We start from the raw sequence: 17,500 nt of genomic DNA, 5'->3' as shown, positions 1-17,500 counted from the left end.
TACACTGCCTGCTGCCTATGTTCCTCTAAAAGGAGTATTTTCACATTTGAAAATTTTAACATAAAAACCTACGGATTTTAACTTCTGCTTCGTATTTTTATAGTTAAGAATAATGAAGAGATTTTTCTCCTGGTCTTCTACCAAATATCTACCATGCTGATTTTAAAATCATCTGCTATATTTTAAAATCCTCACTAAAACATTAGGAAAGAAGAGATCATAGGAGATGGAAATCAGGGTTAGTCAATGATGATAGCTTAGAGAATATGGGAAGAGAGGACAGTTAAGATTTAAGCCTAGAACTATGAATTATTAAGAATCAGTGTGAAAACAGGCACTGGTGTGCATTACCAGAGTCAAATTTAAGCCAACACTCAAACAACAGTCAACCCTGGGCTGTTAAAAAGCAACCTGGGAGAGGCAGTCTATGGAATGAGGAAACTATTGGCAAACCATATATCACATAAGGGGTTAATACTCAGAATATATAAACAACTTCTACAACTCAATAACAACAAAAAATTGCACAAAATAAAAAATGGGCAAAGGACCTGTATAGGTATATCTCCAAAGAATATATACAAGTAGCCAATAAGTGTATGATAAGAGGCTCAACATTACTGATTATCAGGGGAATCAAAATCACAGTGAGATATCACCTCATATCTGTTAGGATGGCAACTGTCAAAAAAAAAAAAAAAAGAAAATAACAAGTGTTGGTGAGAATATGAAGAAACTGAAACTGTTGTGCACTGTTGGTGTGACTGTAAAATGGTATTGTTACTATGGTAAACAGTATGGAGGCTCCTTAATATACTAAAAATGGAACAACTATCTGATCCAGCAATCCCACTTCTAGGTATATATCCAAAGTAACTGAAAACAGGATCTTGAAGAGCTATTTCATACCCATGTTCACTGCAACATTATTCACAATAGCCAAGATGTAGAAAGAGTCTAAATGTCTGACGGATGGATAAAGAAAATGAGATATGCACATACAGTGAAGTGTTAGCCTTAGAAAAGAAGGGAATTCTGACATATGCTATAATGTGGATGACCTCTGAGGACACTGTTAAGAAAAATTAGCCAATCACAGGAAAACAAACACTGCACGATTCTACTTATATAAAGGATCTACTTATAAGATCCTTTAAATAAAAGATCTACTTATATAAAGGATGGTTTTAAATAAAACTCATAGAAACAGGAAGTAGAATGCTGTTTGCCTGCATTAGGAGGAAGGAGCAATAGGGAGCTATTGTTCAATGGCCAATACACTGCACTAGACCAGGTGAACAAACTAATCCATTTCAGATTTCATTTGAGATACCTCAACACAAGAAACAAGAGGACAAACCAGACTCCAAAACTGAAGAAAGTTTACTTTAGCCATCACTGCCAGTAAATGGAGATGACTACTTGCAAAATAATGGACACAGAATTATGAAGAATTAGACAAATTAACAATAGGAAAAAAAAAACCCTACACATAGGTCCACACATTAAAAGACTATGGACTTTAGATTGGCCAGATGAAAATACTTTTTCTTAAATCGTTTTAGCCTTTGTAAAGTATACCCCATATGCATCCAAATTTGTACTCAGAAATTTTCATTTCAAAAATGGTTATTATTGTTTTTTGCTTTACTACCACTTGTACTAGGCAGACACAAGCAAGATTTTTAAAATTATCTTAGCTGAAAAAAATGTTAAAAGTAGAAAAATACTTCTTGAGGACTAAAAATTACACAGAAAAAGCAGTAAGGAAGCGCTTTGCTTTAGGCTCAAACTGTTATTATTTTAAACATTTTGGTTAAGGGCTGGAAAAATTAAAGAAAATATACAAAGATGAGACAGCAGAAGAGTTTTTCAGCTTCTTTCTAAAAAAAAAAATTCAGACATACCAATATTCTAATAAATAGGGGGAAAAAAAGTGCACAGCATGAAACACAAATCCTTTTAAAATCATGTGTGATCCTGTCTCTCCCATTATGATCCCAATTAGGAAGAGCTGAAAGCATTCATATACACAGCCTAAGAAAGCTATATAACTATTTAGATCTAGAAACAATCAAAGGTCAAGCAAGGATAATATGAAATCATTTTCATTAATCTTGTTCTCATGGAGGATTAAGGCACGTAACTTATAAGGCCCTAAGAAATACATAGTCATATCTAAGAAGCAACAAGAAGGTGTGTAAGTTAAATAAGAAGTTTAATAAGACAATAAGCAGATTATTTGAATCACGATTCTTTAAATCAAATTTTAATATTAGCAAATTATATAGTCAGGAAAGACTAGAGTTTACTCAGTAATTCACGATACTCAAATAACACTGAAAAATAATACATCAAGTTCCATTTAAAAAAAAATGGGAATTGGGAAATATTTCATATCAAAATGTACAAAGTTGATATAAGTCTATAAAGCTGATTAACCAGACTCCTTCCGTCAAGCAGTTAAAGGGATACAGAGAGCTTAGACATGAAGAAGCACCCTTAACCTATTCATTAAAAACACTGAGCATCATCTCCAATGAAAGAAACACAAATTAAGGTGATTATGACTGTATTACTACCATAAAGACACCAATTACTAGAAATTATTCTATCCAATACAGAAACAAGCTGTGAACAGATACCCTCAAGTGCTTTGGGTCACATACAATCTTTTGGCAATGCTACACAGGACCTAGCAAACTGCTTATTACCTTCTGACTCAGAAACTATGGGCATGGAGTATTTATCTAAGTATATATCCCGAAGGAAAAAAGTTTATCACATTAATTTTAGCAAAAACAATGAAAACAGTTCAAATACACAACAAACAAGAAAACAGTTAAACTTTGATACATAAAGGGAAGGAAATCATTCTCATGATAAAGCAAAGAGTACAAACTATAAACGTTTAAGTTAAAAAAAAAAAAAGAAAGCAATATGAAGGCATATTACTGTATAAAAATTTGTTTACATACTGCAGATTGGTGTTTTGAAAATGGCTGTTTTTAAAAGTTCATAGATTTATTTTAATTGCAAAGTTGACAATAAAGTTCATATGAAGATAAAAGTGAAGACTAATACAATTTTTAATATCATTGTTATTTCTAAGGGAGTTTCTTAAGATTTGGGAAAAGAAATCTTTTATTTAAATTGGTATCAGGTTTCTCTGGAAAGTCAGTTCTGGGAATTGTGAAGCAGAACAGCCTTTGTATAGTGATATCTGCAATATTATGGTAGCATTTCCAATGTAGACTCATGGTTCCATAGCTGGAAAACGCAGTTTTGATAAGCTGAAACAGGAGGTTTCAGACTATACTCAAATACATCAAGTTGAACTTCTGATGAGCAAATGTTTTCATAATAATAATTTGGATTTTTAATTCTACTCAGAGAATTCTAATACTGTAATCCTTCACATTTTAATGTTAAGGATAAAAGAGTTAAATATTTGGCCATTATTGTAAATGAATCATCGTTAAGACATCAAGTACATCTTATCAACTGTACACAGAGATTTTAACATCTATTCCCCTTAAATAATTTTTGTTGGTCTTTTTGCTCTGCTGATTAGCTGAGCTGATGCCTCAACTCTGGAGATTTTTTTATTAAGTGACATGCATATAAATTTGACTCCAGTGATAAAAATGGGTCACAAAGCAGGATTAAGAGAAGTTTTTTGTCCCTATAAAATTTTAGAACTGATAAGTGTCCACAATTCTAACTATTGCACTTAATTTTCTATTATAATGGTTGAAAGTAAGTTTAGAAGAGCAGTAATATGAAAGTGGGCTTTTTTACTGCATAGATTTATCTATTAAAACATTATTAACATGTCGCTTGACCCCCAAAGGAAAAAAAAAACAAAACAGAAAAAAATTATAGGAAGGAACTAATCACATTTAAACAAATAATTCAGTAAGAAACATCTGATGACTGATTCACTGATATAAAGCATTTAACTTCCCAGTGGAAGTCACCATCCCTAAACTTCCATCCAAACACACTGTATCTTTCAGTGAAAAGTACTGTGGTAATAAAGTTACAAAGCCCAAACTAACCTGAGAGCTCTGTACACAGGGATGGCTCACTATAAGGCTGTCTCCTAACCAGCATGGAGTCCGTGTCAGAAAGCCCCATTGCTACACTAAAAAAGTACAGTTTAAGTGAGGTTAATTCTCTGAATTTTCTACCCTATCTATTAAGGCAAATAAATGAAAACAAAAAAGTACTAGAGAACAATACATGCTGAATCTCTGAAATTACTTTAGTACAGGTGAAAATATTCTTGAAAACACACGGGGCAAAATACTTAATAAGTTGTTCGGATTACAGCACCAGAAGGAAAAAATGTTAGATCTTTTTGGTTACATGAGCCTCTAACATCAGTGGGTGCAACATACTTAATACTTTTATAATAGCACCTACTATTATAAATATCTCACATATATGGAATGTATTAGGCAGCAAAACAGTGTGGTAAGAAATGAAATACCTGTTTCCAACATGCTCTAGTTATTAAATATATCAAATTTTTTGTACTAATGTTGAGAGGGTTCTACTGAATATTTTACTATCAGATACAGTCATGGAGTATTCACTGGATTCAAATTTCACTATCTTCTTTCATCCTTGAAATATTTGTACTTCCTATATACAAGGTTAGGTTTTCCTTCTTCTCCAACTAAGTCAGTCTTATCCCTATTTTGATGTTGTTCGAATACTTCATTGCAGGATGAAGAAGAAATGAGAATCTCTAGAGAAACCCACTGCACAACTTTTGAGTAGTGAAAACATCATGTGACTTTCTCTAGCTTGAACAAAAGACAAATGAGATGATCCGGCAATTTTACTAAAAACACACGGGTCAGTTCCTCGAATATTTTAATTGTCAAACTTCAACACACGGGTCAGTTCCTCGAATATTTTAATTGTCAAACTTCAAATATAGGGTAGAAAAAATTACTTACTTCTAAGCTGCCTCTCTTAATTGGATTCAGCACTAATAATTTCTTCAAAAGGTTTTCACAGTCTGTGGACATATAGAAGGGAATACGGTACTTCCCTCGTAAGACCCGCTCCCGCAGTTCCTTAGAAAGCAAAAGAAAGCATTTACTGCTGGCTGATGAAATCAAGGTGATTGGGGATAGAACATTAATATCGAATTTAGCCAATACCTTTAAATTCTGGCCGTCAAAAGGCAAGGAGCCACTGACTAACGTGTAGAGAATGACGCCGAGGCTCCACACATCCACTTCAGGCCCGTCGTACTTCTTCCCTTGGAAAAGCTCAGGAGCGGCATAAGGTGGGCTTCCACAAAATGTGTCCAACTTGTTCCCGACTGTAAATTCATTACTAAAACCAAAGTCAGCAATTTTAATATTCATATCAGCATCAAGGAGAAGGTTTTCAGCCTAAGAAGAAAATAATAAAAAGGACAATGTAAAGAGCCTACATAAAATAAAATGTTCATTATAACTGTTCAGATCTTAAACATGTATTCTTGTCTCTCTTTTTAAGATTATGTGAATTTTTTATTATTTAAAAACTTTTTCCAAGCTTCACTGAGGTATGATTGACAAATAAAAATTGAATATATCTAGGCTTTACAGCATTACTTTTTAAAAGGGTATACAAAGCAATAATTTAATAAACCTATACATTGTGAAATGATTACCATAATCTAGTTAATTAACACATCTATTACCTCACAGTTACTTTTTAAAAATTTGTTACTAATTCTTATTGGAGTTGCTTTACAGTTCTGTGTTAGCTTCTGCTGTACAGCAAAGTGACTCATTTATACGCATACATACATCTGCTCTTTTCTGGATTTCTGTCCCATTTAGGTCAGCACAGCACACTGAGTAGGGTTCTCTGTGCTATATAGTATGTTCTCTTTAGTTATCTATTTTACACATAATAGTGTATATATGTCGGTCTCAATCGCCTAATTTCTTGTCTTTCATTTTTAATATAACATCAAACTGAGAAGCCCAGTAAAGTACTTCAATATCTAATTGTTCAGAATTACATCTATATAGGACTGAATTTTAACACTATCACTTCATGGCAATTAGATGGTATATAAAAATGGAACAATGACAGACTTTATTTTCTTGGACTGCAAACACTGCAGACAGTGACTGCAGCCATGAAAGTAAAAGATGCCTGGGAGAAAAGCTATGACAAATCTAGAGAGCGTATTAAAAAGCAGAGACGTCACTTTGCCAACAAAGGTCCATATAACCAAAGCTATGGTTTTTCCAGTCATCATGGATGTGAGATTTGGACCACAGAGAAGGCTGAGTACTGAAGAACTGATGCTTTCAAACTGTGGTGCTGGAGAAGACTCTTGAGAGTCCCTTGGACTGTAAGGAGATCCAACCAGTCAATCCTAAAGGAAATCAACCCTGAATATTCACTGGAAGGACTGATGCTAAAGCTGAAATTCCAATACTTTGGCCACCTGACCCAAAGAACTGACTCACTGGAAACAAGACCCTGATGCTTGAAAGACTGAAGACAGGAGGAGAAGGGGACAACAGAGGATGAGATGGTTGAATAGCACCGCTGACTCTGATGGTCATGAGTTTGAGTAAGCTCCAGGAGTTGGTGATGGACAAGAAGCCTGGCATGCTGCAGTCCATGGGGTCACAAAGAGTCAGACACGACTGAACGACTGAACAACAACGACAAAGACTGAATTTTAACACTATATACGAAGGTTTCATTTGTATGCATATATGTAACTGTTTGGGCTTCCCAGGTGTTGCTAGTTGTAAAGAACCCACTTGCCAATGCAGGAGATGTAAGAGACGCAGGTTCAATCCCTGGGTTGGGAAGATCCCCTGGAGGAGGGCATCTGGTCCCATCACTTCATGGCAAATACATGGGAAAACAGTGGCTGACTGTATTTTTCTGGGCTCCAAAATCAGTGCAGATGGTGACTGCAGCCATGAAATTAAAAGACGCTTACTCCTTGGAAGGAAAGTTATGACCAACCTAGACAGCATATTAAAAAGCAGAGACATTACTTTGCCAACAAAGGTGCATCTAGTCAAGGCTATGGTTTTTCCAGTGGTCATGTATGGATGTGAGAGTTGAACTATAAAGAAAGTGGAGCACTGAAGAATTGATGCTTTTGAAGTGTGGTGTTGGAGAAGACTCTTGAGAGTCCCTTGGACTGCAAGGAGATCCAACCAGTCCATCCTAAAGGAGATCAGTCCTGGGTGTTCATTGGTAAGACTGATGCTGAAGCTGAAACTCCAATACTTGGCCACCTGATGCGAAGAGCTGACTCACTGGAAAAGACCCTGATGCTGGGAAAGATTGAGGGCAGGAGGAGAAGGGGATGACAGAGGATGAGATGGTTGGATGGCATCACCGATTCAAAGGACATGGATTTGGGTGAACTCTGGGAGTTGGTGATGGACAGGGAGGCCTGGCGTGCTGCAATTCATGGGGTCGCAAAGAGTCGGACATGACTGAGCGACTGAACTGAACTGAACATGATAATTTGATATACATTCACATAGTGAAATGATTACTAAAGTTAATTAACATTTTCTCACAGTTACCTTTTTTTGGGTATTAATGATGGGAACACCTGAAATCTACTCTCTAAGCAAACTTCCACTACTTAATACAGTATTACTAACTTTTGGGGGTGGGGCCATACCGCACGGCATGTGAGATCTTAGTTCCCTGACTAGGCATCCAACCTGTGCCCCTCGCATTGGAACCTTGGAGTTTTAAACACTGGACCACCAAGGAAGTTACCAATTATTAACTTTTTGGATTATATATCAAAAGCTCAGGCCACCAAAGCAAACATAAACAAGTGAGACTATATCAAACTAAAAAGCTTCTGCACAGCAAAGGAAACCATCAACAAAATGAAAAGAAAACATACAGAATGGGAGAAAATATTTGCAAACCACATATCTGAAAGGGGTTAATATTTAAAATATGTAAGAAACTCATGTGACTCAATAACCAAAAAACCAAACCACCAGATTAAAAAATTGGCAAAACATCTACATAGACATTTTACCAAACAAGGCATACAAACAATCAACAGGTATATGAACAGTTGCTCAACGTCACTAATCATCAGAGAAATGCAGATCAAAATGCAAATCAAAACAATGAGGTATTATCTCACAACTTGATAGCCATATGAAAAAATAAAAGATAAGTGTCATCAATAATGTGAGGAACTAGAACACTGTGTTCTGTTGGGAGGGCTGTAAATCGGTAAAGCCATTCTACAAAACAGTACAGAGGTTCTGCAAAAGCTGAAACTAGAACTACCCCATGATCCAGCCATCTGCCTTCTCAGTCTACCTAAAGAAAATGAAATCAGTTCCTCCAAGAGGTATCTGCCCTCCCATGTTCATTGCCACCATCATTTCTTGACTATCACACATAACTTAGTCTAAAGTACGCTGCTGCTGCTGCTGCTAAGTTGCTTCAGTCGTGTCCGACTCTGTGCGACCCCACAGACGGCCTCCTACCAGGCTCCTCTGTCTCTGGGATTCTCCAGGCAAGAACACTGGAGTGGGTTGCCATTTCCTTCTCCAATGCGTGAAAGTGAAGTCGCTCAGTCTTGTCCGACTCTTAGCGACCTCATGGACTGCAGCCTACCAGTCTCCTCTGTCCATGGGATTTTCCAGGCAAGAGTACTGGAGTGGGGTGCCATTCACATGCATTTGATATTCATAGTAGTAATAGTGTTAGTCGCTTAGTTGTGTCCGACTCTTTTGAGACTGCATGCACTGTAGTCTGCCAAGGTCCTCTGTCCATGGGATTCTGGACAAGAATACTGGAGCATGCAGTCACTGCCTTCTCCAGGGGATCTTCCCAAATCAGGGATCAAACCCAGGTCCTCCTGCATTGCGGGTGTATTCTTTACCAACTGAGCCACCAGGGATTCATAAAAACATTAAAATTTTCCTAATATTCTCTGAATTTCAACGTAAGGATGAGCACTGGCTCTAACATCAGACAAACCTGGATATGTACCCTGACCTTGCTTCTGATGGAATGGGGCCTCTGGCATTTTTAATTAGGGACAAAGTTACACATTTATGTATTCAGAGAAGCTAATTAACAGAATCAAATCCTCTTAACCTTTAATGCTAGATAAGCTCTCATCCACATTTTCTTCATTTGCTCAGTGAAAATACTTTAAGAAAATATTCCTATGATTTATGTCAGAGTGTTTTGCCTTGGTTCTCTTCTAGGAGTTTTATGGTGTCATGCCTTGTATTTAGATCTTTAAACCATTTGGAGTTTGTTTTTGTATATGGTGTGAGACAGTGGTCTAATTTCACTGACTTAAATGTAGCTGTCAAGCTTTCCCAACACCACTTGATGAAGAGACTGCCTTTTATCCACTGTATGCTCTTGCCTCCTTTGTCTTTGCCATAGATTAATTGATTGTAGGTGTGTGGGTTTGTTTCTGGGCTCTTGATTCTGTTCCACTGATCTATGTGTCTGCTTTTATGCCAATACTAAGCTGTTTTGATTACAGTAACTTTGTGGTATCATCTGAAGTCTGGGAGGGCTGTGCCTCCAGCTTTGTTCTTTATTCTCAAGATTGCTTTGGCAATTCTAGGTCTTCTGTGGTCCCATATAAATTTGAGGATTATTTGTTCTAGTTCTGTGAAAACTGTAATGGAAGTTTTCATAGGAATTATGTTACATTTGTAGATTGCTTTGGGGAGTGTGGCATTTTACCAATATTAATTCTTCCAATCCAAGAGTATGTGGTATCTTTCCATTTCTTTGGATCATCTTCAATTTTCTTTATCAATATTTTATAGTTTGCAGTGTTATAGGTGCATATAGGTCTTTTACCTCCTTAGTTAAGTTTATTCCCCCAGGCAAAAGATATAAAAGCAAAAATAAATAAAATAAACAGGACCTAATCAAACTTCAAAGCTTTTGCACAGCAAAGGAAACCATGAACAAAACGAAAAGAGAATCAAGGAATGGGATAAACTATTTGCAATTTTTTAAACTTTTTATTAACAAGGGGTTACTATTCAAAATATATCAACAGCTCATACAACTCAATAATACAAAAAACCAACAGGCCCATCAAAAACTGGGCAGAGAGCCTAAATAGTCACTTCTCCAAAGAAGACATACACAATGGCCAACAGGCACATGAAAAGATGCTCAACACTGCTAATTATTAGAAAAATGCATACAAATGTGTATCAAAAGCACAATGAGGTTATCACTTCACCATGGGCAGAATGGCTATCATCAGAACGAGTACAATTAATAAATGCTTTAAAGGGTGTGAAGAAAAGAGAACCCTCCTACACTGTTGGTGGGAATGTAAATTGGTGCATCGGCTGTGGAGAAGAGTAAGGAGGTTCCTTAAAATACTAATAAATAGAGCTACCACATTACCCAGCAATCCCACTCTTGGGCATATATCCAGAAAACACAAAAACTCAATTTGAAAAGATACACGCAAACCAATGTTCATAACAGCACTATTTACAACAGCCAAGATACAGAAACAACCCATGTGTCCATCAACAGATAACTGGGTTAAGAAGATGCGTGTGCGTGTGTGTGTGTGTGTACTTGCACAATGGAATATTACTTCACCGTGTGTGTGTGTGTGTGTGTGTGTGTGTGTGTGTGTGTACTTGCACAATGGAATATTACTTCACCATAAAAAGGATTGAAATAATGCCATAGGCAGCAATATGGATGGAGTAGAGAATATCATACTAAGTGAAGTAAGTCAGACAAAGAAACACAAATATTATATAATATCATTTACATGTAGAATCTAAAAATAATACAAATGAATCTATATACAAAATAGAAACAGACTCATAGATACAGAAAACAAACTTATGGTTACCAAAGGGAAAAGGAAGAGGGGAGGGATAAATTAGGTGTATGGGATTACCAGATACAAAATACCATACATAAAACAGATAAGCAAAAAGGATTTACTGTATAGCACAGGGAACTACATTCAATACCTTGTAATAACCTATAATGGAAAAGAACCTGAAAAAAATATATGTATAATATATAACTGAATCACTGTACACTTGAAACTAACATAATACTGTAAGCCAACTATATTTCAATTTAAAAAAAAGAAAGAAAATATACTGCCTTTTATAAAAAGCTGCTGTAAAAATTAAATAAAAACCAAATTTCTTCTATAATGTTTGGTACAATCATGCAATCAAAAAAATAGCTCTATCAAATATCTGTTAATAATAAATTTTTGTTATTAAACCGGTTGCTTACCTTAAGATCACGATGAACAATACACTTTTGATGACAATACTGTACAGCAGATACAATCTGAAATAAATATTTGGATAAAAGATTCAAAATTATAGTAAAAGCATCCATTTTTCCCAATTATTATTCCAATTAGAAAGTTAATAGCTTGGATTTCAAAGTTACATTTAGTAATTTCACTGTTCCTTTAGTTCAGAAAACCATATGTACTAAAGTGATGAAATTTTCACTTTTAAATTCAGACAATGTGGAAAAGTAGTGTTCTTTTGCTAAAATATACTAAATATCAGAGTGCATGAAGATTTTTCCTATAGGTTGTCATATTTCTCTGTTTACACAATCAAATGTATACTTCATAGATTTGGGTCAAATGGTTTACTCCACTGTTAGAATAAGAATTTTGGCACACATGAATCAGCATTTCAAGATAGTTGGCTCAAGTTCAAAATGCAAAACTCTATTTTAGGAATTCCATTAAATGTACTCAAGGCATGTTTCTCAGGGAGGTCAACTGACTTCAGAATTTATCAACAGGGCATTTAGCAATACTGTATTTTTGTCTGTTCATATATTACAAAGCAAAGGGAAAATTTTTGAGCCTTAAAAGGAAACCTAATTTTCAAAAGAAAAGGGATAAAAATGAAATATAATTTTAAACCTGTCACTAATTCAGCTGGGCAAAGTATTCTACCTTGTAACTAGATTCTGTATGCAGTCTTAATTTCTATTACCTAGGGCTCTTTGGGGATAAGTGCTAAACAGGAAAGAACCCAATGGCTTAAGGGCCAAAGATACAAGTGAGAAATAGGTTATAAGCAAATCTATGATAGTTATATACTTTTATTACATAAAATACAGAAATGGAAACTATCTGATAGCAATCAGGTAAGAGCTACTTTGTACATATATGTATGGCCATTTTAGCACAGCAGAACATTCAGGTCTGTGGAGTCAGTTAAATGTAAACACAGTCTGAATGTTGAGTATTGGTTAGGCATTTACAAATGGGGACAGAAATGAGATTTTTAAAAGTCTAAAGGTGATGTGAAGTATGACCACGCTAATAGGATACTGGTTAGGGAAAAAAAACAGAACTTCGAAGTAGTACAAGTGAAGCTGATATTTCAGTATTATAAAATTATTCTAATGTATATTAAAATGGTTCAAAGACAGAGAAGACATGAATTCAAAACAAAATCAACATACAATGAGTAAGATGTAATTCTATTTAAGTCAGTTTGATCCAACAGTTTATTGAGTACCTGCTATGTGCAAGAAAATGTGCTAGTTGCAAGGGGAACACAAAAATGAACAATACATGGGCACCCTGTCCTTAAGGAGTTTACAGTCTGATTAGGAGGAAAAAATATGTATATGAGTAACTATATATATAACAAGGCAGAATCATAGAAGCAGATGTACAAAGAAGAGAAGGAAGCATAAAAATAAAGAATAATTTCCAGTTGGTAGGTGATACTAACATTTGACCTAAGCCAACATGAAGGACAGAAATATTTTAAAATGTGGAGGCTTGGGGATGGGGATGTAGAGGGTAGGGGGTGAAATGCCTACTGTGGAGGCAACACAATGTATCTGGAAAGTAGGTTGGAAAATGGTAATACTGGGAGTTAAACCTGGATAGACAAGTTGGTAAAAGTCTCTGAATTTCAAACTAAGCAGGTGCTACAGAACCATGATATGTTTTTGAGCAGAACAACTGTGAATGATTATAATCAATTTGAAGTGTGAGTCCCCCAAAAACAGCAGAACCCTACAAGTAATATGTAGGGTTCATTTTCTTAAGCAATATGCTTCAAATTGTAATATCTAATTTTCACCAAAATATGTTCATTAGTTAAGAGATATACATTTACATGTAAATATTAATTCAACTTACTGAATACATTATATAGGCCATAGGACATTCATACTATAAGGCTATTTTTGTATCATAGATGACAGAACTTTGCTGATAACATTATGTTTTTCAAGTCACCTTCTCTTGATACAGTAAAGAAGGCATGCTACAGATAATGATTTGGTTACCAAACATGAACTTCACCTTAAACAGGATAGTTTGTATGAAAGCAGTTCTATAGGCACTTCTGGAATAAAAATCTCCTGCATCTTAAAGACTTAAGAAGGGAAAGATCTAGTAGATCCACCACACTGATCTAGTAGGATACAATTTCTACAATGAAAGAAGCTCTGGCTTCTGACTCACTCACTGTGTTTTACTGCATTAATCTATGGCCAGGCCCTCCCATCTCAAACCTTCTGTACCTCCACAAATGCAATGTATGAACTTCTTTATGATCCTTTAGTTACGGATCTCAAAAACATGATTGACAATCAGTCCCACACTGACCCTAAGACATGTCAATGTTATGCCATGAGGTGCAATTGTGGGGTTTGCTTTGCAATTATTTATAAGTGGGTCAGGAATTCCCAAGCTTCAAGTCATAGCCTTGATATTGAGAGGGCTGAATCAACATTATGGTTTTCTTGCAGGCCTTCAAATCTTAAGGGAATGCAGAGGTACTGTAGGAGCAATAGCTGCTAAATTGGTCCTAAATTGTTGTAGTGTCTTTGCTATACTTCATGGTAGAGTCAAGGACATACATGTATAGGTGTGTATATACACTTAATAATATAGTATATTCCCCTTCACTGTTAAACTCTTAAAAGTAATTGCATGACATACAGACCAAATAAAAATAAAATAAATATACATTAACTAGAGTTTTAATTAAACCTATAAAGAAAAATAAACTTAGCAAAAATAAATACAAAAACAAAAACAACTTTTTGACAAATAACTACAAAATTGTGTATGTGTTTTCATTGTTTTTAAAAATGTGAGTTGGTTATCTATTTAATTTGGGGGAACACACATAGATGGTAAAATACATTTAATATTTATAATAGAGAATTATTTTTTAAACTTCCATTGTTTTACATTTTAAATAGAATTCATTTCATATTCAACCTCTGATCTCATTTTAAAGTAATCCAGATTTCACTTAAAAAAAAAGACCCACTTAATAATTACTTGGATCTTTATGAAAATATCTATGTCCCAGCCTCCTATCCTGCTCACACCTGTCAGTAAAGATGAGTAAGCTCTTTAAAACAGCAGGCATTTTCACCTTCTCTAATTCCATATAGTACCCAGCACAATTTTCAATCACAGTATGTTTTTAATAGTAAATAAATAAAACCAACCAACTAAAAAGAGTGAGCAGTGACAGTCCTTCAAATACCGATTTAGATTTCAATGGAAATATCTAATGTCAATTGGAATTTTCTTCTTAGTTGGCTACTAAAGCTAGAGTGACTGAGATGGAGAGAACGACGACATTTGAAGTGATGATTGTAGTCCTTTACATAAGTAAACCTGGACTTGCAACCCATCGTAGAAAAGAATTTAATAGTATGTGGCTGATCGCTGTCCAGCTTCTCAAGGTTGCTTCCTCATTACCAGTTGTCTTTAGATTCAGCTATTTTAAGTCAAATGCTTATAAGATTCATTTCAAATATAATGAATGGCTGTGTATATCTTTGGTCTAAAGCATTTTATATATTGTGTTCCAAAAAATAATGATTCTGTGAGATATTAATAATAGATGTTTCCCAAAATAAGCCTACTCCATGATTAATTCGGAGAGTGCTATGTCAATAAAATAGTCCAAAAGGTATTTTCCTCCCATCTTCTTCAGGACTGCTATACTTGTTTATATGTTAACATATATGTACAAATCTCACAGTGGAACATTTCATATTAGTATGACCCAATCTTACTGATTATAGGATCACTTTAATTGCAGAATCATGCTTACAGAAGACATATTGAACTATTTTTATTGAGTATTTTAAATTCACTAAGGCAAAGTTTGGATATAATAAGTTATCTGTTGACACCTCAGTAAATTTTATGAACAATTTACAATTTATTAATCTGGCATTGCTACAGTGATTTTTAAAGTATGCTAATTTTAATTACTTCATTCCTAAAAATTAGACACAAAAGCTTAGATGAACTTAAATTGCTTTTTCTTATTTTATCATTTATGTAACAAATCATAATCAAGTCGACCTGGAAATACCAATATCTTACCATATTCTTCACACTGGCAAGGTTCCTTCCCTACTCGACTAAATAAAATTGATCATAGTCTTTAAACCTACAAAAATAGGAGTTCCAAAAGCAAGATATCTTTAATTACTTAAAAAAATACAAAAACCTTTTTAAATAGTACACAGTTATGTTGTACACATAAAGGTAATAATACTTAATAATAATTACTGGATAAATGTTTAAGTATTTATTTTCTATCTCACTCTAGGTCTCTACTTCCAAGACTATCAAAGAGTTATTAATAAAAGTCTCAACTATAAACATTTTACTATTTATATGATTTAAAAATAACCAAATATAACTATTTTACAAATTTCTTTTTCAGTTTTCCATCTTAAAAAAGAAAGTATGAATTTTTCTTTTTAAAGTACCATGTACTATGAATTCTGGTTTGTGATACTGTCCATTGTACATCACTAAAAATATCAGCAAAACAAAGTTGAAAACTACTTTCCATACCTGCCTAAATTTTGCACGGGCCTCTTTTTCTTTCATTCTTCCATGGGCAACTAAGTAATCAAATACTTCACCTGAATCAGAAAGGTAAAGCAGGCAGTAAAATATACATAGATTTTCAGTTAACAATATATGCAATGTCAAGTTTTTGCCTTGTTTTTAAAGAAGTTTTTGGCCCACACTTTTCTGATAGTTCTACATAAATTATAACTATTACATGATAGAAAAAAAGGGGAAAAGACATATAAAACCGAATATTGGTAGCAGCTTATGAATCAGCAAAACTTCTTTAATTAAAAAATCATAAAAACATTAAGAAAACTTTCTTTCTTCTTTCCAGTACTATGTGAAAATACAGTCAACTCTTTATTATCCATTCAAATAAAGGGAAGCCACAGCATGGGCAACCAAAAATTACATTTGGCTCTGTATTTGGGGCTTACATTTCAAATAAAATACCAGAAGTCATATTATGTTGGCTCACTCTCTTAAAGTCTACTGATCATTTAATCTTGGTCAAATTCCACCTCTATCTCCATCCACAGTGATTTCATTCTTATCCTTCATATTTTGATCATGTTCATTCTCACGATACTCATTTCACCTGCACTGGTACTGAACTCCTTGCTATCCAGAATGAAACCATCCTTGTCTGCATCTCCTATTACCCTAGCGGAGCTGCAACCTTCTTGAATGCTGTCATCACACCCATACTTTACCTGCATGCCCGTCCCCGTGACAGGACACAAAGTGGACACACATTACAAATTTGTTGAAAGAATTTAAAGATACTAGAAACTGTAAAAATTTTCTAATAGATTCTTTACACGTAAGCTTTTTTTCATTTTTCTCTAATTAATAATAATAAACCTAATGTTCAGTTACATTATGAAAGATAAAATACCTCAGTGTAAGGATAAAAATTTTATATCCTTATGATTTGCACCATATAGACATACATGTATATTAAAAACTCACCAAGTGGCTTAAAGAGTTCTTATAAAGTACAGCAAAGTGGTTAAAAACTCAGGTTTTAGAATCAGACTAATTTTGGTATGAATCCTGATTTAGCCCTAAGTTGCTATGGGGAGATATTAGGAAGATTTCTTAACTATGTTAAGACCCCGTTTCTCCCTATTGCCTGTCTCACATGGCTGTTGTGAGGATTAATGAAATAATGCACGTGCTTAGCACAGTGACTGGCATATAGTAAGCACTCAATAAATTATATATTTGTATCTAGGTATACAGATATATTACATATACATATATGCAATATCAATCCTAGGACATAAGTAAAATGTTAAAAATCAAAATGCAATGATGTATGTATGTCAGATGAAACTAATACGTCTACAATGTTAGCAGATTATATAAAGCATACTTAAATGATTAAATGGGATGATAAAAACAGAGAAATGAATAGATGCTTTAGTTGACCCATCATAGCAGTTAACTCTAGATATGTGAATTTAGGCTGGGAAAGATATTATACATACAGCAGGGGTTCAAAAATCTGGACTGCCCTCAAGTTCTGCCTGGAATGTCCATACCCTAGATGTTTACATGACCCAGTCTTTTACTGATTATATATTACGTGTTTATGATACGCTT

General features: G+C 34.6%; 1 protein-coding gene across 2 annotated transcripts in view; it reads right to left on the bottom strand.

Annotated features, from left to right (window-relative positions):
• MARK1 (microtubule affinity regulating kinase 1) overlaps window positions 1-17,500 on the bottom strand; it is a 140,799-nt gene that overhangs the window by 25,183 nt on the left and 98,116 nt on the right. Inside the window, exons 6-9 of one of the 2 annotated variants that reach the window (XM_055581927.1) lie at window positions 15,890-15,960; window positions 11,296-11,352; window positions 5,178-5,414; window positions 4,971-5,090 (exon numbers count right to left, since the gene is read on the bottom strand). In XM_055581927.1, coding sequence (XP_055437902.1) covers window positions 4,971-5,090; window positions 5,178-5,414; window positions 11,296-11,352; window positions 15,890-15,960 — 485 coding nt within the window. Of the gene's footprint in view, window positions 1-4,970; window positions 5,091-5,177; window positions 5,415-11,295; window positions 11,353-15,409; window positions 15,477-15,889; window positions 15,961-17,500 lie in introns of those variants that run through there. The other variant, XR_008714818.1, reaches the window with a different exon arrangement.

Source organism: Bubalus kerabau, chromosome 5 (genome assembly GCF_029407905.1).
Source record: "Bubalus kerabau isolate K-KA32 ecotype Philippines breed swamp buffalo chromosome 5, PCC_UOA_SB_1v2, whole genome shotgun sequence".
Lineage (NCBI taxonomy): Eukaryota > Metazoa > Chordata > Mammalia > Artiodactyla > Bovidae > Bubalus > Bubalus kerabau.
The sequence above is the reverse complement of the archived record's forward strand: the minus strand, read 5'-3'. Positions and strand labels throughout refer to the sequence as shown.